This window comes from Megalops cyprinoides, chromosome 7 (genome assembly GCF_013368585.1).
Source record: "Megalops cyprinoides isolate fMegCyp1 chromosome 7, fMegCyp1.pri, whole genome shotgun sequence".
NCBI lineage: Eukaryota > Metazoa > Chordata > Actinopteri > Elopiformes > Megalopidae > Megalops > Megalops cyprinoides.
Window position 1 is genome coordinate 35965717 of NC_050589.1, and position 23483 is coordinate 35989199.

Here is a 23483-nt window from a genome sequence, read left to right on the forward strand (position 1 = left end):
TGAGGAACAGAGCGATTTACTAAAATAATTCTAGAAGTGTACTTCTGTTAACAGTATATGTTCATTTTTCCGTAGGCTACTTCGTTTTGTAATCTATTTATATATTTGTTTATATCCATAACATGTACGATTTCGAATTTATTTGCATCGTGTTTCTGATAGGTACAGTTTACACGTCTAAATTTAATTATGACTGGTGACATTTCTTCGATGGACAGTGCTTTCAGACAAAGCGTGCGCAGATACAAGGCGTTCAACTGGTCTTGATGGGACACATGTCCACCACTGAACGACAATCAGTTGGAACTCTCTAAATCGAAGCAGTGAATTGTTCATATTCCACACAGACGTGTACACCGAAATCTGTCAAGAAAATCTGTCATATTTTTTCATATAAGTTACAATGTGTTCATTTCCATTGCTCTGCTTGCATATGTAAAATCCGGTAGATTTTGTTTCAACAAGAATAATAAGAACTGCTGTGGTGATGATGAGGATAACAAAACAACAACCATGACAATACTAATAATAATTATTTGTATTGCTGTATGCATTGTTCTATTACTCCTTGTATTTGTTGATTTTCCATGTCATTACAAGTATTATAGATTTTGATGCTGAGTACATGTTCTACCTCTCCCCCTTTCTCTCTTTCTAACAATGATTCGCAGCTCATACCTCCATTGGCATTGAACAAACTATGGGGTGTCTGTCTACTCTGCAGATGTCAGAGCGCATCAGCCCCGATCACCGGATGCCTGGCGAAGAAACTGTTTTTGAAGGTTGTTCTGAGCACACGGCGTCCTGAAGTAACCTCTGGTAATCTTCGAAACTCAGGACTATTTCTGTCTCAGCGCACAGCCCCGGAAGACGTCCCCTGGCCGAGCCATCCACCAACCTGTCACTTTTCCCCCACTTACACGCAAAATCAGTTGAAAATCGGACATTAAAGCATTTTTAGAAGCACGTTTTTGGCCATAGTTTCTTCCTCTTTGAACGTAACCAGGTGCATACCTTCTACTGAAATATATCATTACGTTATTATAGTGGTGCTGATGTCGGACCATGACATTTAAATAATATAAAAGTGTTCAGAAAACAATCGCTTAAAACAGGCTTCATAAATATGTCATTCTACATGAAAGAATTTGCGTCCACACTGGGCACTTTTTAAAATAAATGTGCGAAGGGGGAGTAGGTATGATAAGAACAAATGTAATTTTAGTATAGCTTTATCTTTAACATTCTGCCCTTACTTGTATGTGTGTTTATTCATTTACTCCACCACTTTGGGTGGCCACACTTGTTTTATGTTATTCCACTGAAGCCTGAGTGTTTAGTCATTTCTTATGTGTCTTACAGCCTTTCTTACAGAAATGATGTGTGAGTTGCTGAGCTGCGAAAAATGTATTGCAGCTTTGCTCGTCCTAAACATACAAGTCTTGGTGGCGAATTATAGACATAGACGTTCAGAATACTGAAGCTATTGATCATGGACATCAAAGGCACACAAACAAGCACATAAAACAAGAGCCGAATTTTAAACATTTAAAGATACACACCTATGTGCAGTAAACGATGAGCGTGACGTGGTTTGTACCAGCTTCATGATGCGCACCCGCTCTGCTTTGATTTAAGAAAAGTGTCTCTGTGAATGGCTGTAAATAACCCTAAATGAAAGTGGCTGGTGAACAGTGGGCACAAGGTGGCAGTGTTGACTACAGTAAACTAAACCCTCTAGGAAAACAGTGGCGAGACTACTGCTAATGTGTTGGTGGTGATGTGTGTGTGTGTGTGTGTGTATGTGTGTGTGTGAGAGAGAGAGAGAGCGAGAGAGAGAGAGAGAGAGAGAGAGAGAGAGAGAGAGAGAAAGCGTGTTGAAGTGTAAACAACGCATGCAAAATAAATAAACAAAGCAACAGAAACCCCGGGGAATGTTGTTGATTTTTCTTTCATAAATGTCATTCATATGAAATCCAAAAAGTAAGCTGATAGGCGCATTTAGGAAGTAGCTTCCTAAAGACTAGCGTTGCCAAAAGTGTCACACAAGCAAAGTCATTCAAACAATCAAATAATCATATAATAAGCAGATAATTCTATCTTCTAATATTAGGATGGTATTATACATTGTCTTCGACCATCACAGGAAAAACTGGCTCTTTATAAGTATATAAATGAAGAAAAATGGATAGCAATCACTAGGCTTCAAATACAATCCTATTTATTCACACAATCTTTAGCAAGCTTATATACATCATGTTTTGCTTATTGGTGTACTCGTGATAACTATTTTTCATTGTGATATGGACTCCCATAACGAAAAAATACATTGCTTTAAAATGTGCATACATGCAAGGGCAAACACAGCAATTAATCAATAAATAGGCCTATAATATTCACCCCAATCACGATAAGCAAGTGCACTTGTGTAGAAATAAACAACAGGAAACAATTCATACACACCCGTAAGTTCATTTGTATGACATGGAGCATGGACTGATCTCTTCCTGTTTGGGCTGTACTATTATCTGAGCGGAGGCCTCACAATCCTACGCAGTATAGTAATACGAGGACAAAATGCCGATTATCTGAAAGTGAGGACTTGCTTCAAACAAAACGCCGTGGGGAAAAAACACACGACAAAAGCCTTATCATAAACCCATATATCTGAAAGGAATAAATTCAGGAAACAATTAGAGTATCCACTACAGATCCCCAACAACAGCCACCCTAAAACATGATGCGAGCGCAGTTAGCACGTAGTATATACAGCGCATAAAGTTTGTTTAAAATCCATAATATCCCTATTTATTCCAATTCACTTCACGGCGGAAGCTTCCCGTATTTAAATCTGTTTCCAGAAGGGGGTGGAGAGGGTTAGAAAAGAAGTGTGGCATCTTCAGCCTGCCTCTCACGGCTACGGACCATTAGATAAACCTTCAAGCCAATAAGGAACGCAGAATCTCCTACTTACCAGCGTTCTCTCTGCTGTTGGTGTGACGCACGTCTGCTTGTTCAGCAGCACCGAGGGCGGGGTGCAGGTAGGGGGACCGGCCGATCACCAGCACGGAAAACATCCCTTATCTCGCAGCAGATCGAAGAGTTGGAGAAGAAAATTTTTAAAAAGCAGACGAAGGTATTTACAACCCCACTGTTCTGTCAGTCCAGCATTAGAAAAAAAAATCGGCTCAGTTGTTTCGCCTCTAGGGGCTGAGAGAGCGAGGGGGAGGGGGAGGAGGCGACTGTCATAAAGCCATTACTTGAACGAGACGGCAGTGTGGCAATAGGGAGAGGGTGTAAAGTCAACCACGTCCCTTTAAAATTCCACGGAGTCAAAGAATATGGCAAAAAAGTGGAAGAAATGAGCGTTAATGTAAGAAGCTGGGCTCGTTTCCTACGCTACTGCTTGGTCTGCAGCCGATAGAACGTGAGATCCTGGGGAAAGACAACAGTATAAAGTTCACGTTCATGGAGAGGGAGACACGTGACTCTGCGCAGCCAATCCCAGAATCGCTTCAGTCGTAAACTTTTATTACTTAGCTGTAAATTTTCCCCCAAACAACTAGGAATGTGTGGCGCCCCCATCTGCCTCTCTCTCTTGCTCTTTCTCTCTCTCCTTTGCTCTCTTTCTCCCCCCTCTCCCTCCGTTTACATTACGTTTCAGTATGTATTTGAAAACTTTACGAAGTCCAGATATGAACGATTGCCAACACATTTGCATTGAGTAAGACCAATATGTTTAACAAGGTATTGCAGGTACATAATAAATACACATAAACTTCCCTTCTCCTCTGTGTGACAGCTGCTCCTTTGCCTCTTCCAGTAGGAGTGGTAGTTGTCACTGTTGTCACTGTTGCGGTAATACTTACAGTAATGGCACTAACATTGTTAGTCGTCGTGGTAGGAGGCGTTTTGGTGGTAGCATAGCTAGTAACAGTAATAGCAATGTCATGCTGATGATCATCATCATCACCATCATCATCATCAGCAGCAGCAACAACATTATAATTATAAAAATATCGTTAGATGTAGCAGTGGTATAACAGCAGTCCAATAACGCTACATGACAAGTAAAATGATCTTTTTTCTATGTGGAAAGCACACGCATGCGCAGCGTCACACCCCCTGCGGACAGATACATTTGAAAAATTTCAAGTAGTGAAAGTCATTTGACTCACAGCAGATGGATATTTAAACTAATGAACGCAAAGGTATATTATCAGAATCAAATATTTCCGTGGTAATTGTAGTTATTCTTTCTTTACGTCGTGTGTTCATCCATCGCAATCAATTTAGTTACATCTTTTTGTAACGTTGGGTTATTTTGTAATGATTCGCGCGATTACAAGTAAGTGCGATTACGGTAGTGCAAATAAAATGATCACGTACTGCATAAGATAATGGCATGTGGAATTTCACAGCAGTGAAAACATCGAAATGTCTTCCGAATGGAAACTGTCTGCGTTTGAGAATATGTAGGCAACGGTTTAACAGGGAACGTAAGGTGTGGATACGTTTTCGGTGGATTCCTCAGTAGTGTTAACGTGGTGTCATGTGAAAACATCAAATAAAACTGTTTTAAAATACGCTTTTCATCTTATCATTTCATAATTGATAAATAACTATACTACAAAGCATTACGTTCAGAGAATTGAACTTGGAAGCAGTTCATTGGTAACTACAGTACAAACTAGAAACTGCTCGCACTCATTTTGAAATATATGTCCCTTGGTTTAGACGAAGATGTGTACAATGATGAAGATACAAGTGCATTAATAACATGGAGCAAATCATAATTAATACTGTTGGGGCTTTAGAGTAAAGACACCAACTTCATGAATTGGCATCCCTAAGATTAGAGGATAATTAAAACAAGACACATAATACACATCTAGTTTACAAGCACTTGTACAGACAAGTCCTGAATACATAAGGCCCACTGTAACTGGCGCCACTGCATTTGTACAAATGCCAGAAATCCAAGCCTGTTGAATCGTTTCCAACTGGCAGATATTTGTACTATTTATGATGTTGCTCATGAAAGCCACAATAATCTATGTCGCATGAAGTAAAAATAATCCACTGACGTGTTGACAGTGTGAATATACATATCATGATTTCTATGTAACTGTTTTAGCAATACATTTAACAATAATTCGTTCTTTGCTTTAGTTGTTTTTTTCTGCGAGTGAGGTGTTATCGGCCCAGGTTTTGGCTTTTTCTGATTAAAATGCTTAAGAATTAAAATTTATTGGTAAACAGAGATAGTTTCTTCCGCACTGTGTGAGAAATAGAGTCATTTTCCTTGAATGGTTCATTTTCATTGTTTTTCCTGGAAAGACGAAGGTCAATGCGTGAACAAACTCGTGTCCATTTGTACTTCATGTAGGGTAATATTTCCTCTCTGCAATATATTCTACTTCTACCTACATAAACGTTACCTCCGTTTCGCCGTACCTACAATGCTGGTTCAATTTATATTACGCTTTACCACTGCGTTATGTTAAATTACTACAGTTCAGGGCGTGCTACATTTCATTGTTTTGTCAACCGCATACAACAATACAGAGGAGACAAATAATTCCTGACTAAAATATATAATTCTGGAAAACAACTTGACAAACTCACAGGTGGATATTTCAAGCACTGTGGATTTGCACACTAACAGAGTCTACAGGTGAGAGGAACAAACTCCCTCCAGAAATTATGTCGTATACAGTGTAATTCATTATGCGCTCTTTAAAAGGTTTTCAAATTGAAATAAGTTGTATCAACACATAACAATTTCTGTTTACTGAAAGATTGCGCCCACAGACTAGCGCTATGTGAAATAACAACAATGTCAGATATTACTGTTATTGTTACAACTGTCATAATAATCATCACTATCGCCATCATCAGGCCTCGTTCCTGGCCCTCCATCGCACATAATTGTCATCCCTAACCTTCATAATGAAAAAGCATAAAGATAGAAGATATAGACTTTTACCAAGACAATATTTTAAATGATTCGTTCTAAACTGAACCACCCAAACAAAATGAGGAGTAAAATATAAGAATAAGTAAAATATAAGAAAAGAACTAGACCGAAGCAGTACAAACACGTTTTATACAAGGAATTGAAAGGTATACATACTCCGAAATAAGAAGTGAGTTGTCACACAGGTTGCCTTGTGCCAAATGACGGAAAGACAATTCATTGTACACGTACAAAAAGAAAAAAAAAAGATCTGTTGGTCCGGATGCGACACTGTGGAGTTTACACCGCCAATAAACTTTACTGCAACTACCACTAAGACCTGATTGGGGATGTAGCCCCCTCAAAGCAATATAACGCACAATGACCAGACGGTTGGACAATGCTGACGGACAATTGCCCCAACTACAGAGACTTCCGAGAAATTTCAGCGTTTCCAATAAAACCATTTTCTGGCTACCAGAGTTCAAACGAAAAAGCTCTGGTCTTCGACCAAAACACTGATAACTGACAACAAGACTCTGTGAACAGTTTATGACGAACAAGAACGTATTTGTTGAATTTGTACAGTCGCATTTGCACTGTCAAATCGTTTCGAAAACAAAACATTCAACATTGCCCTCAAGCATGGATATTGTCCGTCAAAAATTACCAACACCTTTCTTACTTCAAAAAGACTACTGATAGTACAGTTATGTATTACAGACGTAATACTAAACATATCTACCTCAATAGATTTTGAACTAAAACAGGAGACATGAGACAAATGCTGTAATGCCATTAAGAAAGCATGAAGTCACAGTAAATGCAAGTTTATAAATTCACAGATATTCACGGAAATAATATCTAAGGTTACCGTAGCATTTACAGCAGGCATTTTTCTGATTTTATGATTTAAGGTAGATTAGAAAACTACTTAAGAAGCTTTGTTTGAAGTATTATTTCATAAATAAATGTATACATACACATGAAATGATAATATTGTAATATTACATTTTACTGTGCTATGATAAATAATACATAATGCAGATAATACTGTACACACTAAATTGTGGTAATTAGCTACTGTTAATAAGATTATATCGAGATAATATTTAGAGAAATATTATTAGAGATAATATTTAGAGAAATATTTTAAGAAGAAATATATATCACAAAATATCCAATACACAGTAACTAACACGTAATACGTAAATTGAAGTTTTGTTATTTGAAACAGAAACGCAATCATATAGCAAATAAGCATGCAATTCAGAGAATTAAATTTCTTCAAAACATTGATTACTATTATTACTATTACTTATTTACTGTATTATTGTTCACTGATTTGGTTCCGTTTGTTTCCATTTCAACTACATTGTGATGCTGCACAACAATATGTGTTACGTTTTTTAGACTTTGAATGTGGGGAGAGAAGCCTATAAGAACATGTAAACCCTTTTCGAGTTTAATTCATGCAAAGTGGAGAAGTGACAAAGCTCTCCAGGAATATTTTACCTTTACTGTTTTCATGCAGCCTCTCAAGTCTTCAGGAGTTATGCATTGTTTCCGTTTGCCGAGGCCGGGATTTAATGAACATTACCTCATTTTCTAGGCTAATGTTTCCACACCATGCAACAGGAAAGGTTTGATCATGTAGAATTAACAGATAACTAGATATTAACAGATAAAATAATATATGAAAAACATACATTTTTGAAGCAACATGAATAACTTGCATCCACACAAAGCCTGTGTTGTTGTAAAACAGTCCTGTCATTGTAAGTCATAACTGGCATTCACCTTGTAAATACAGTTTTCTACTGAGCAATCCTGGGGATGAGTTTCACTCTGCTCCACCAACTATGCAGCTCGTGGATTAATTTCCCCTATGCTTCTACAATAACCCTTTGCTGTAAGACGATAAAGATGCAACTATGGGAGTAATGGCATAGTGGTGACGTCATAAATGGAGTTTTCAATTTGTTTTGCAATGAGAATAGGCCTGTCTGGCCTTCAACACCAAGTTGAATGCTTATATGCCAGAAATAGCTGCCGCCTAAATGCACTTTATGTGTAGTTTGAATGCTTTAAAAATTAAAGCACTACATAGAATGACAAGGCATTTTAGTAAAGAGAAGAGCCACTAGTATTATACAACTAGCAACCTAATGATTTGTTGAATGTTAGCAGCAAATTATTTAATAGGCCTACATACATAAAAACAGTTATGTTCAGTTTCCGAATAACTTCACTAATATGATAGCTTGACACCGATGATGCCAATTAGTATTCATGAGTAGAGCATATTTTACTTTTCTATTTTTACATAACTAGAAATTATGTTTCCGACCAAAACTTTCTGATTAGTTAAATTCTTACTTGCTCTGTTTGTGCAGCACATCGAACAGTGTGTCTTATAAGTTGGCAGAACAACAAAGTTGATTTTTTCAGGTAGCTGCGGTGTTTATTTCCATAACATAGCGGTCAGTTGTATAACTTAATTTTAAATAATTCATATTTCAACATTTAAAATGTCCGGAACTCGCTCAGATTAAAACACATCCACATGAATCGACCTCATTAAACAAAAAAGCCTAAAATGACAACGTGTATGGGAGCTTTTAGAAGTGGACCCAAATTTATTAAAACGGGAGTGTGACTTCATTCGCTTTAAGAATGGTTACATCTTACATCACATGTATTTCCGTATTCCCCACAACGTCGCCAATGATAGACAGCCAAGAGACAGTAGGCCCGCGCTCGGCTTTCGGTGCGGGCCGTGTTACTATGGGTTGAAACAAACGTTCGTTATTTCTGGTGCTTGCAATTTGTACTGCGAAGTGCGAGCTTATTTAGCTTTGCTGTCTGTCTATTTATAATTCTACTTTACACACGTCACCACGCAGGAAACAACCAACAACAGCGATATTGCGCGTTTATAAGCACCTAGGCGTAGTCCAAAATGAAATATTTAGCTAAATAAGCTAAATAAAATCACCAGATAAGGCTTTAACATTTACGATCACATTTTAAAAACTGTCGCGAAACGCAGAAATTACATTAGACAACATGGATCGTCGAAATGGATGTGTACTGATATCACTTATCACTTACTTGAAAGGCGGCCTACGCCCTCGACTGCATGACATGGTGTAGCCAGGCTGAGTTATAGGTAGGCATCTGTACCCCGACCGGTGCCTTTTCGCCAAAGCACCCCTAACACTAAATCCTATCTTCTTTTACCGAGGCGGCCAGATTACGGTGAAAATGCACTGACGGGGCCTGAAGCTTTCAGAAGAATTTGTCTTTGATGTCAAGATACAACGCCAGTGGGCCTCTGAATATGACGTCACAGCTATGGTACAGCCGAATTGGTTCATTTCTTCGGTTGAATTGCTACCAGCGCGCAGTTTTTAATTTACACATTTGTAAAAGCAAAGTCAGAGTAAACTAAGTAAATCAGACTAAACCCAGCAAACGACACTACAACCGTAGCAATTTCCACGAACGAGGGAGAATAACATGTCCTTGTATCTGCGCTTAGCAACAGCAACACCTGGGAACCTAACATCTACATTTGTCTAACCAGAAAGAGTGGAACCACAGGGGCCAAACTCGTGGTTGTTGCGGTTTACCTATCGCATCACAAGGAGCCTCATGTGGCCTTATAACAGTAAACAAAGTGTATTTGGCAAACGGCTACAGCATACTGAACATTACTGAATACTGAACACTCTTTCATTCCGGATCTCCGCAAAGACTGCTCTGAGCAGGTCTGTGTTACTCCACAACGAACCTCTTCTGTTTCAGATGTTAACTGCGGATTATACTGTGAATCATGTACATATGTTTTTTGTTTTTGTTTTTTTTCTTTTCTTTCTCTCTTTTTTTAATCTTAGGCTCCTTTCAGTTCAGAATAATGTTGCGATCTGCCAAGGGTGTACTCGCTGTTTCAGCCGCTGTGTATTATGCCTTTGGTCGTAGTTAATGGACCGAGGGGAAATGCAACTTTTTTTGCTCAATTATATTATTTCCTTTTTATCCTTTTATGAACAACTATTATAAACGATCGCTTGATATGTATAATTGTCACATATTCCATATGGAAGTTTTCCGAACCGTGCAGGTAGATCTCTTAGGTTCGAGTAAGTTGCTAATTTAATATTGGTCAGAGTTTTACACCGCTTGAAAGGTACTAACTTTTAGCTCTTTGTGCAATAAATGCATTGTGTGGTGACGTTAACAGACGAGTATTATGTTAACATATCTGATTAATATTAGGTATCTGTTGAAATAACTTTTATCAATTAGAAAACTACAGAATGATAACTTAATTGGTTAATATTACCTTGTTGTTCAATTTTTATGGCCGTGAAAAATTTGTTTAAATGATTGATGATGCTTGATTGAGACAGCTGCTCTTAATTTGTGTAAAGGCCAGATATTAACAAAAAAAGGTTCAATAAATGGCTCTTATCATATCTCTGTGAGCAGAAACACCCAACTGAAAATCCTTTAAACGTCACTGACTTTGAACGACTGTCTGGTGATTATGTCAAAACTCAGATCAGAATTCAATAAACAGCTCAAGCAAACCTAATTAATTAGAACCAGTTGTACCCAATGCCAGCTGCCGGATTGTACCCCCAGGACCAGCAGTGGACAAACCTGTATTTGGACATTTCTTTGTCTATAGACCAGCATGGACTGCACACATCATCCTTCTAGCACTATCGCTCTCTGAGACCTCTCTGTTGGCAAAGGATCATTGCACTTCCTTTCCTGGCACACCCACTATAACTCACATTGTGTGAATGCAATAAGCTCTGAAGTGTTCTGTAATATTTCCTTTGTTACGAGCACTACAGTAAATAAAATTTAAGGGGTGTGAAAAATGTCAAGGGGTAAGTTAGAGATTCTATCAGTATTACCCCTCTGTGCAAGGCCTTGAAATTTCTAAATGTTTGAACTTAAAGAGATGTGCAGACTGCAGGTTATGAATATTCATTACAGCCAGACCATTACTTGTCACCATGGTTGTGCACAGAATCCTGATATCAGCCAAACAATCAGAACCAAAATACTCCAGGTCTTCTTTCTCATGAATATTCATGAAGAGCTGCAAGCAACCAGAACTCTTTAACCCAATCAAGATGGAAGACAGAGTGCAAGCAATCTCCCAAATTATTAACAATCTGAGTCAGTCATGCAAAATTAAGGCCTACTGAGGCATCCTGGGATTTTTTTTTCATAGTCTAGTAAAGCTCTTTTTTTCTTTGCTCCACTGAAAATGCTGATCAAATCATACATTTCAGAATTGCCTGAGGCAGCAGTGGTTTGGATGTAGCTGTCATATAGACAAATTTGGTAATGAGTTTAGGGCAATTCACACCCTTGGATTAAATAGAAACTGCCATTTTATCTCAAGGGAGAGAGCAATTCAGTTACAAAGTTGCGTACCAGTTGAATATTTAGCTACATTAACAGCTGGAATTTAAAAAATGAGAATTTTTTATGTACATTAATGTACATTAAATTTTAATTAATAAATGTAATAAATGTTTTAATTTATGTACATTAGGCTTAGAATTTTCCTTAAAGACCTTTCACATTGCCTCTTTCACCTTCAGCACACAAAATGCATGTCCACAAGTGATTATTATACATGAGCCTATGGAGCCACAAATGCAGTCAAATGGTTTGTCTGAATTGAAGAATTATTTTAGGGGTAACCAATCAGGCTAAATAAAATGTTATGTCACATATCATCAAGAAGATAGGGAGCAATCTATTGGACAAAAATAAGAAAAGCATTTTGCTACTTTCTGAGAAATTTCGGTTCAAGAGTCAACTCCATTACCGGGTGATTTATCTTTTGATAATCATCCAGGTGGCTAGCAGTGTAATGTGGCTGTTTTTCTAGAAAGCTGTTGATATAGGCAAGGGGAGAAGCATTTACAATTTAGTGAGATATAGATTCTGAATACATCATACACATTAACACCACAAATTTCATCGAGTGCAGCTTGTTAACTCTTCACACTAGCAGCAAAAGGCTGTTTGCTACATTTAATTCACTTCTGGAGTTTCAATTCTATCTCCACTTTTGCAATACCTGCTCAGCAGACAACCTCATTTGCAGTGAACCGTATAGCTTACAATTTGTGTAAAAATCAATCTGTATAATGGGATATTAACTGAAAGTATTCTGGTTAAGTACTCATTCGACTATAGAATGGTTGTGCTGGACCCAGACCTGCAACATTCTAATTCATGGGGCCTATTCATTGGTTAAGAAAGCCCACCAGTCATTATTCAGGAACACCTCCCTTTTGTGAAATGTCAGATTTTTTTCTTTTCCCAATGTAAGACTGAAGTAGAATACATAAAGTTTAAGCACCTTTGATGCTTGGCCCCACCAGAAAAATTGGAAACCTGAGATTATGTAAATGTAAATTATTGCTCTGATCAGTGTATGTATTAAGTTTAGACCAGTATCAACACAAAATTCAGTCAGCAAGTCAGCATGTGGATAAAAGACCATGGCCCTAAAAGTGCCTCTTTCTACACATGAGTCTTTCGTTAATGGTGACATCAGAATGTCATACAAACAGGATCACCCTACAGGGAGCTAATCCAGTTGTATGTCTGTTGGAGTAACAGCAGGAGCACCAACTCCCCTCACAGATACCTTGCCACCCAGACCCCCTTCATATGAGGTGTCCCTGTTGTGGAATGTTACTACTTTTGCCTTCCCACTTGTCTGTGGTTAGTTAGTTCTGTATTTTTACAAAGGGTGCATGGGATTGGTTTGATATAGTTTACTTGCTCATTGGCATCATCTTAGAGCTGGTGTGGTGCAGTTTAACTAATCTACAGCATATGGATGCTTTCATCTCATCACTTCTGTCCATTATCAGCCTACTCAGATATACAAAAAGGCATTAAATCTGAAATCTCCCGGTCTCGTCATCACTGCACACCTTCTTTTCAGAGTAATTCTTCGATATTTCAATTGTGATGGAAGTTGTTCTGTAGAAGAGTGTCTACTAAATGCATGTAATGGAATGTAATAGAAGCATTGCTCTACTTGGTTTTAGATCATGTTCATATATGCAATTTTACTTCAAAAGGGTCTTTGTTCGGTATCCTGTCTTTGAACTCAGTATCATACATGAATAAAACTAGCATTTCCCTTAAAGAAAGTGGTCTATAATTCCATTGCAACTGCATTAACAATCCCCCCAAACCCTACTATTCTTGTTTGCTGAAAGGACTGTGGGCCTGTACTATTTTGTTTAATTTAATGCCTGACTTGACTTTTAGATGTTTTGCTGCTCTTGACAGTGAAAAGAATTGGAGAGGGACATGTGAATTGTTTATTTCTGCTTGAGGAGATTACACTGCATACATTTCACTCAGGTTCTTTTGCTAGGAATGATAAAATTCAATGACAAAGTCTTCACTATAAAGCTTCATTAGAAAGGTAGCTTATTTCCTCTTGTTGGAAAGCACAGTCCTCATCATTGCATAGCTGAAAATCATTACATTGTGACGGCAGTGTAGCTTTATTTAGCATAGGAGATCACATTATGCCCTCCCTCCACGCATTACAGCTGAATTAATCCTGCTGCCTGATGTGATATTAAAGAGATTTACATCACACTCTTAGAATTTAAATGCATTTCACTTTCCAACTGCAGAAAAACATCCCCATATTGTGGCAAGGAAAATCACAAGAAAATAAATGCAGTGTGATTGTTAATTAATGGAGGCAAATTTATTTAAGAATCAAGTCAAGTCAGGGAATCGTGTAGATTAGTGAGATCCTTGAAGGGCACCATGACTGACAGAACAATATGACACAACCTGATTGCAGGGAAAGTTGTCCGTTTGGAATCATCATATAAAATGAAGCCACTGCGTTTTCAAGTTAATTTACTTTCCTTCAGGAATGCAAAGTCTTCTTTTGAATGTAATTGAATGCCAGAGATAACTGAATGTACGGGCTGAGGAAATGTCTAACATGGAACAATAGACTTCTGTACTTCTACCACTGATTTTCCTTGCTTACATGTTGGTCATGTATCTTAACTTAAAACTCTGATCTCCCTTCTTTTTTGTCTGTCTTTAGTGTAGTCTAACATTAGCATGTACAAACTGAATAACTGTCCAATGATGTGCCTTCATATGTTGATAAAACGAAAGTGCGTTTGTGTGTCTTACAAAAATGGAAACAAAATACGTCACTATTATTCCATTAATGTCTGGCACATTACAATTCTCAGTAATTATGAGTATTTTATCAACGATCCACTGATCAATTCTGTTCTGTTAATTAATCAAAGACCTTAAATTTAAAATGAAGAGTTTAATGAACAGGTTTGCAGCATCCCTTCAAATAATCAACGTTTTACCATAAGACGTCTTAATTGCATTTGTCCATATCGATTTACATATCCTCAAAAGGGGGGGGGGGGGGGTGGATTGAAATAGCCTACATATTAAGTATGATAGTTACCTTTTGGGAGCAATGAAATGTTTCAGCGAGCAAAAAAGTAAGCGGTGAACGGAGTAGTACAACGAAGCAATTTAAACTACAGTGTTTTAGAGAACAATAAATTAATGTGATGTGAATAATCAGGTGATCCCCCCCAACTACTCTTTGCCCCATCTCATTTGTGGTGGTTACGTTTGTAAAATACTGAGCACACCACTGAGCTAGCCACATTTTCAATCGCTTGCCCGGTAATCAGTTCCATTGGTGCAATTTAAATTATTTAAAACGCGCGGTTGGCTGAGATTACTGCGGGTGTCATGCAGGGAAGATAATAACTGGGCTCAGTGTGAATGAGACAGTTGCGGTTTGTGACGTCACCGCAGATTTATCAGTCCCTTGTACACCTGGTTTATTTACCAGTAGTTTTGTTCAGGGCTCTCGCTATGCATGCCCGTACAATTAAGCGTCTACCTCGTAGCACTCTCAACAACTGCCAGGTGCAATGGGTCTTCAGCGACGCACTTCATTGATTTAACACAGCTGCCATGGGGCTTCTGTTACCAAGTATTCCTTGGGTCAGTCAATACACATTGCTCGGTAAAAGGCCTTCCAGACTACAATTGTAACTACTTATCCCCAGGCACCTAACCTGGTCCATATATATCAACCAGGCCCGTAGCACATTACTGTAACATCATACGTAGTTGCGTTAGTCGAAAAGTATGACTTTCGTTCAAATCCACGATTTGCCTAGAGGGCCTTTTCAGAAATCGCGAAATCTCTCAAATCAATGTAAGCACGTTAGCAGTGCACGTTGCAGCCCGTGAGTTCTGAAAATGGTTTCACCCCAGTTTGCCAGTTAATGCTGTGTCGTTGTCCTCCCTCCTAAAAGGTTTATTCTGCTCAAAAATATGACATGGCTATCTCAATTTATTCTTAGATGTGTCTATACGATCATCACCTCTAGCCTATGAAGTGGTATTCTTTTCAATAGATATATCAACAGGTATGTGTTAAACACACCCAAACACCATCTGGGTTTTAAGTCGTTACGAGAAATATCATTTCTGAGAAAAGTTTTATAACTGGGGAGTCAAGAATTGGTACCACAAAAACCGTGCTACTTAAGTAGACTAAATACTTGGCGCTTACCACTGTGTCATATACACGTATCATTGTGGGCACGTAGGACGTGAGCTGTAGATCTACAGTGTAAAATGCACAGCCGTCTTATTCGTTAAAACAGACAAGTTAAGAGGTCAAATTTTATTGTCATTCTTTTTATCTCAACAACAATGGCGTGGACACACAAAACTGTTCTTTTCACTAAAAAAAACAACAACAAAACGAGCATATTGTGAACAGCAAGATATATCAAGACGTACATAAAGATTATATTCAGTGCAATTTAAAATCTACGCTATAACATCACGATAAAATAAAACTCGTTGCCTTCTTTAAAATAATTCAAATTGCAGTATGTATGGTGATTACGCATTAATGTGCGTTTCTCATATAGGCAGTTTAAGTTGTTGGGGGAAAAATTTAAATCGTATAAAAATCAAAGCAGCACAATAATCAGTATGTAATACAAATATCGAAATTGGCAAAGCTCTATCTACTAAGGTAGTGATTGGAAGTGCCTTTCAGTTTTGTTTTGACAAATTGGTAGCTGGCTTTCAGCTCATAACATCTACCAACGACCCACAAAGCTCTCAGTATAATGAGATATTTGATTGGGAAAGAATCTAACTTAAATACGATCAAACGAGCAAAAACAGATGTTGTGAAATATCTATTTTCGAAGAATAGTTTATGTATTGCAATTTCCCAGTTTAGGTAGCATCGTTTTTCAAGCGATTGCAATTCCCTGGTAATCCTAATATGAAAAGGTACCTATTATAAAAATGACCTCCCAAAGCCCACCCAACACAAATAAAAACCCTTAGTCGCAGCAAATGATTAACGGAACTACAGAAACATTGCTTACTGGTCTTACTTCTTACAAGAACAACATGAAGCGTCTCCAGGAATTTTAACAATTAGTCGCATATTCAATTTCAGGTAATGTATTTTATATAACCATTCACTTTGTGAAAATCTTAAATTGCTTAAGTGCTGTATTTGAATCTCTTTTTAAACGATTGCGTAGGCCTTTGTTCATTTTTTCATTTTGGGTCTTCTCACGCGAAATTATCTTAACTGAAAAATGAAAATGTTTGGGTTCTAGTATCTGCCCTCGTCGGTTTGGATTGTGTTTAATGCTTACACCAGGTAATTGGGGTACAAAACAAACCTAGTTTGAAAACGTATACAGTTCAATTGTAATTCATGCTATCTTTTTAAAGCTCCCCAGAGCAACAATACAGGAGCTATGGAGCAACAGATTCTCAATATTTATGTTCCCTTTCCACCATACCCCCTCCCCCCGCAAAACAAAAGCATTTCCAAAAAGCAGAACATGGTGCAGGTTACGTTTGTTCATTGCTCAAACAAAAAAAGTGTGTTTATTTCACAACTACAGGACATCTTCTGTCTATAGTCCCGACTCGAGGATGCACGAGGAGTGAGGAGTGTTTTGACGGTTATGTCTGTGGGATTCTCAGTTGTTGACTCAATAAACTGTGGTCATAAAGTTTATGTTTTCTGTCTCTCTCTCTCACACTCATCGCCTATTCGCAGGAGCTCTCTTTTCTAAGCCATATAACCATAAAAAACACCATAAAATCACTCTTTAGTCTCCTCTTTCTCTTCCGTTTCCTTGTCTTCCTTCTCTTCCACTTCACCGTCCTCGTTGCCCTCCTCTTCGGCCTCGGTCTCTCCTCTCTGACCCGGGAACTTGTCTTTGTTATTCTCCTTTTTCCATTTCATTCTCCGGTTTTGAAACCAAATCTTTACCTGTCGCTCTGTCAGGCCCAGCGCGTGGGACACCTCGATCCGTCGTTTGCGTGTGAGGTAAGGGTTGAACAGAAACTCCTTCTCCAGTTCAAGTGTTTGATAGCGACTGTAGGTCTGCCGTCCGCTGCGTCTGCCTGGGGCTTCAAAGTGAAATAGGTATTTATGCATGTATCATTAAAAGTATAATTCATTTGTACTGCATTTATGCACTTCCTAATGTACAATACAATACACCGAACACTACAAAAGTAAATATTAATCCGTTTCAACGTCTGTGTATTTTCATGCAGCCTGTCTGTTCGTTACGATTACATTTTACACAACACTGTTTTGTACTCTCTACTTTCTCATTGCATTTTAAATCGCCTATCTTAAATAACATTATTTTGCTCGGGGTAAACTAGACACTGATACATAAGCGTCTGTTGAGCACATGGTTCCTTGGTTTAAAAATATATTTAGGAACATATGGATAGGCCTACGTATTCATGAAAAATTCTAATTAGAAAACATCTTTTCTGTTTGTCCATAGTCTCAAATTATCTCATTGCCGTCTCTTTCTCTTTCTGTTGGACGATTGTGCTGACAGGTTTTGAACACTACAAAATCAATACAATCAGCTGAATTCTATTTTGACATTTTTCGTTAAATGATGCAAGTTTTATAGTGTAAGGGAAAAATGAGACAGTGTAAACGTCAACTTGAGTATGGCAGAAAGAGTGCTACAGTTTCCCCGTTTAACTCGTCTTTGTTATAATCGATAAGGTTAGAACGAAAGTTAGTCGATTTTCAAACGGTGTAAGCTAAACAATGAATGTGGCTTCTTAAGGCGTCACCAAACCTGCTCGTGTTTTTTTGAGAAGAGGGTCAGACTAACTCAGAAGAAAAGAAATACGAATTTTAGTTTAGTTTTATTTTTTTTCCCGAAATGCTAGCGTTTCCCATCATTGACCTAAATGAGTCACATGGGTTGAATCAGATTTGAAAAGGCATTCCAAAATGTAATATTCATCAATACTGAAATATATTTAGAATCTTACGATGCTCTTGTCGCAGGGACATTGACAAACAGAAACTAGCTCAATTTTCTTCTTTTTTGGCCTTATAGTTATATCTGTCATCCCATTATTATTATTATTATTATTATTATTATTATTATTATTATTATTATTGGTCGTAATAGAAGTATTAAAAGTTGTAGCAGTAGCATATTCTTTATTTGTGAAACTTGGGCACGCTGGATACAGAGTGAATTGCAACGTAAGATACACAGTTTAAGTACAAGCTGCAACGCACTTACTCGACGAATGTTAAATTGTATTGTAGTTTTTCATGCACATTGCATGTTATCACGTACCATTGACATGGTATTTTTAATCGTTGCTGTTTTCCTATGTAGTTAGATTGTAGGCCCCAATATGTCCAATGGAGAATATAACACCAATGCTACCTTTCGCATTCCTCGTTTAAAGATCCGAATGCGAGATTACACGATAAGGAAGTTTCAGTCCCTGTGAGTACAAACAGGCCAAATGTTAATGTCAGAATAAGTTACACTTTCAATCCGATTTTGTCAACCTCTTCCAGCCATGAAAACCATACGCCTTTTTACTTCACAATCCCATTGTAAATCTTCTCTCACTGATGCTGTTGAAGGGGGCAGAGGAGGGGAGGCGAAAAACACAAACCACGCCAAGTTTTGGACCTCACCTGCTTTCTTTTTCTTTTGTCATTTTAGGATGATTCTGTGGCTGCACACGGAACCACCGCCATAAATGACGTTCCGCGCAATCAAGATCAACGTACACTAATTCCCCGTAATAAAATTAATGGATGACATCAATATCTAAGCGTGGAAAGAGGGAAAAAATTACTGTAATTACTGATATGATTATGAAAACTAAGTCCACTCACTGACGAGTTTATAAAAAGCGTGAAAAGTACACAGCTCAAGAGCCACATCTTCCACATTTTAGTTGAAAGCAGCTTGCTTTCAAAAGAAGAAAAACATCTAAATTAAATCTTCAAAAGAGAGGACGCTCGTCGATAAAACTCAACATTGTCCTCCCTCTGTCCCTCTCCCTCTCTTTTTTCTTTCCCTCCCTCTCTCTCACACACACAGCACAAATGAATAGAAGAACAGAAGAACACAAAAGAATTCTAACCGTGAGGTCTCATCCAAGGAAACATGAGACTGGGAGACGAGTTTTGATTTAAGTGGCCTTGTCCCTCGCCGGGGTTAGTGCCATTGGACGATTTACAGTCTGGGTACTGCGCTAAACTCGCCTCTTGCTGGGTACCATAAAGCGTTTGCCTCGGAAGGGCTTCGTATCCATAAAATTTCGTGGCGTCTCCATGGCAAGCCAAAGCGCAGGGGTTTTGTTGGTATCCGGGGTTGGAGATTCCAGATGTCCCATGGTGGAAAAAGTCCTGAACGTGATGGGACGGGTGTTGAAAGCCCGGTGCTGCTGCTCCGGGTCCATACACCAGCGCGTGGCTACGGGTAACGCTTTGAGGAAACCGACAGTCGTAGTAAGTTGGCTCCAATGTCTCGCCGCCTTTGTACTTGGAAAAGAGGGGATTAACAAAATAGGAGCTCATGTTTTGTTTGCATTAAAACACGATGTAGCTGTAGGAATGTATTTCCTGCTATAAATTGTGCTATTGCCTTATATTCTTCTCCAAATATCATACACCACACACAACAACAACCGGAACCACAGGGAGAAAATGCTGCCCCCCTGGATAGTCTCAGGCAGTGCTCTCTTTCCACTCTCTCTTGTGCAAGTCTCGCTCTCTCTCTATCTCCCCCTTTCTCCCTGTTTGCTGTCTCAGATCCGGCTCATGGCGTGTGCGGCGGGTGCGTGTTACGGTTAAAGCTGGCTAGCTCCGGCGGCACAGTCACAAGCGCTCAGTTTTTTTGCTTCCCACCCAACCACCCCCCACTACATTGACCCCCCTCCTCCTCTCTCCACCAGCCTTCACCCCCCTCCCCTCTTTCCACGAGCGTTCTCAAGCGTCTACCTTGAGAATCACAACCAGGCCAGGCCGTGATCTGACTGGTTTAACATTTTAAAAACCATTTTAAATAATGCATTGGCGCGAATCTGAGCATACATTAGGTCCCAGAAATAAAATCTAAACCTTATTTATAAAAGGCCGTATTCACACATACACACACAAACACACACATATACACACACGCGTATCCTTTCGTGTAAAATTTACAGGGGCCAGTTTCCCCTTCCTAAAACCAGCAATTCCATAATGATAATTATAATAATAACAGTAGCCTACTAAATACATGCACACACACACACACACACCCACACACACACACACACACACACACACACGCATTCATATAGACATACATACATGTCCAGAAATATAGTGACACAAATATCTTCTGTAGACGCGTTTTTACACTCCGTTACAACCGTGCTTTTTCACTCATTCAAACTGACATACAGCTTGTTACATAAACCCTCTTAAATTACCATAGCCAACGGAGTTGGCAGTTATTACGAGCTTCTAATTTGCTAGCTTTAATTTTTTCTTTCCTTTTTCGCTGATGCGGGTGAAAATAAATGCCACCTTATGAGTAGGCCCAGTGCACACATGCGTTTGCAGTTTTGAACGTAATAATTAAAATCCTGTCTCTTACTACACTCCTCTCTCTGCAAATGCACATGCACAGGACCAAGTAAAGCGACAGTACACCTGCTTTTCCTGACCTTATCCTGTTAAAGCAGTACCGAGACGCAGTAAATCTGCAGTGAAGAGTTAATAAAGATGTACATTACATCCCTCGTTATTCGAATTGACACATTAATGTTCGAATGTTTTGTTTAGCTGTGCTCTGTCGCAAGGCCTCTCCCCTAATTGACTCATGTGGGTTTTGTGGCGTTACTGACTATTTTTACACATCATCGTAAAATATGAGAGAAGCCTTTCACTGGAAAATTTATAGACTTCAATAAAGAATTCTGGCACAGTCCGCAAACAAGATGCGAAGAGCTGATCGGTATTGGGCGTTTCTGGGAAGTATGAGCTGTTTTACTTTATTCATGCTGTTGCAATTTATTATTATTATTATTGTTATTATTGTTATTATTATTGTTGTTGATATGGTTGTTGTTGCTGCTGCTGTTGTTGTTGTGATTGTTGTTGCCCCTGCTGCTGCTGCTGTTGCTCGTAGCAGTGGTAATAGTATCATCAGTTCAAAATTAGTAGAAGTGTGATAGCATCTGCCAAATGAATAAATGTAAATAGCATGCATAAGTACGATTATTATGTTCGATTTTTACTATTCTATTTTTTTTTATGTGCATCACGATGTACCTCTCATGTGTTATTATTTTAAAAATAAATAATATTTTGCTTGATTTGTGTTCATTCGGACCTCTTAAAAATGAAATTTGATTTATCAAACACATTTATCTACGTCTACGCTATTCTGTTCCCTTATTTTATGTTTGATTACTTTGCATTACAATATACATTTACAGCAAACACCGTGATACAAATAACTGAAAATACTCTGCGCATTCTGTTAACTACTTCTACAACTAGTATTTCACGTGTGCAAACACAATTTGTGTCAAACCATGTTTAAGGGTACATTTGTAGTTGCCTACATTCATACGCTGTTCAGGCTAAATTGTTGTGTGTGGTATGTACGCCGATTTCAGTGTATTTTAACCAAATAAAGCTACGTATTAAAAACGTTCATTTAATACGTTTTTATTTATCCCAGTAGCCGAGTAATTCATAAAACTATTCGATTGTTGATTCAAACACAATGAATTAGCTAATTTTGCAGAAAACTCTTATGAAGTTAGCTGGAGAATACAAACGTGTATCTATTTTACTGTGTGGATTTTTATTTATTGAGAAAAGGTGGGCCTGTGTTACTTTTAGTGGCTATTGCAAAATCAGAAATGGCGGTTCCGCTTCAGTGTTGATCATGTTTTATAAGCAAAAGTTTCATGACCAAAAAGAAAAGACCCATATGGTTTGACACTGGTGTTTGGGCTGATAGTAAAACAACGCTTTCCCATGTCAACGTCGCTTATTTTTACGTTTTGGAAGGTGTCATACTCATTTCTGTAAACAAAACAAGAACAAAAACAGCATTTGTCTGCTTAAATAAGGTAACTACATTGCATTGGTGTTAACTGCAAAAGATTGCTTTCTGTACATTATGTGATTAAAACAGAATACGGTGACACTTGCATCTTAATAGAATTTAAACAAAATAATAAAGCATATTATGTAATGGCGGCAATATTGGTCATTCCTTCGTCAACACTCCCGTATCAAATGACACACCGGCTGGATCCCGCGCCAACTATGAGTCAATAGCGACATCTAGTGTTTACCTGAACTGACGGCCTGAATCTACTACGTGACAAACAAGAATGAAAAGCTATGAAACTAGGCCATTGTTTTGGAGTAACGTTTTCTGGGGTACCTCACCATCACGATACAAACCATTATATAAGATAGAATAAATAACATGAAAGGGCTTTCAGCAAATCGTTTAAATTAATTTTAGACAAGATAGCACACCTAAAACTTAAAACGATGTGATTTTTTCACCCCCAGACGTGCTTTTTGGTACTGCAGGTATTAGGCCTACATGTGACTCATAGAAAAAAGAAAAGACAATGTTCAAAGAAAAGACAAGTGCATCGACATACTAGGAAAACAGTTTGCATTCTCCTTACCATTTTCATCGCTACTTATTTGCGCTGTACATTCCTACTATGCCGTTAGGAACTGTTTTTTATGAATCTTAAAAAGAGCACCACTACTCCGAGCTAGGCTTGTTGAAAGTGTAGGGGCCCATTGAAGTGCATTACGCGTTACGTGGAAATGTAGCCTTTCAAGTTTAGTGCTATTCTATTTTTTATATGGTAGGCTACTTATAACCGTTTCGGCTTTGAGGTGGAAGTTGCGGGGAAACTCTTGATATTTGCGGCGGGGCGACAGACAAAACAAGCGCAATAAGCCCTCTTTGAAACAGTCCACCATCGCCGTCCATTAAAACCATAAAGCAATTTAACCCAGACGTCTAGCCAGTTCCTCGGGTTTGCTTTGTTCGCTCGCATTTGAGACAAA

At 38.4% G+C, this 23483-nt stretch overlaps 1 protein-coding gene across 1 annotated transcript; it reads right to left on the minus strand.

Annotated features, from left to right (window-relative positions):
* Positions 1–17186: 17186 nt before the first annotated feature.
* Positions 17187–20045, minus strand: hoxc8a (homeobox C8a). Its single transcript, XM_036533221.1, has 2 exons — positions 19523–20045; positions 17187–17497 (listed from the first exon to the last, which is right to left on the minus strand). The coding sequence occupies exons 1-2, from the start codon at positions 19956–19958 to the stop codon at positions 17187–17189; spliced, it is 747 nt and encodes a 248-aa protein (XP_036389114.1). The 5' UTR covers positions 19959–20045.
* Positions 20046–23483: the final 3438 nt, after the last annotated feature.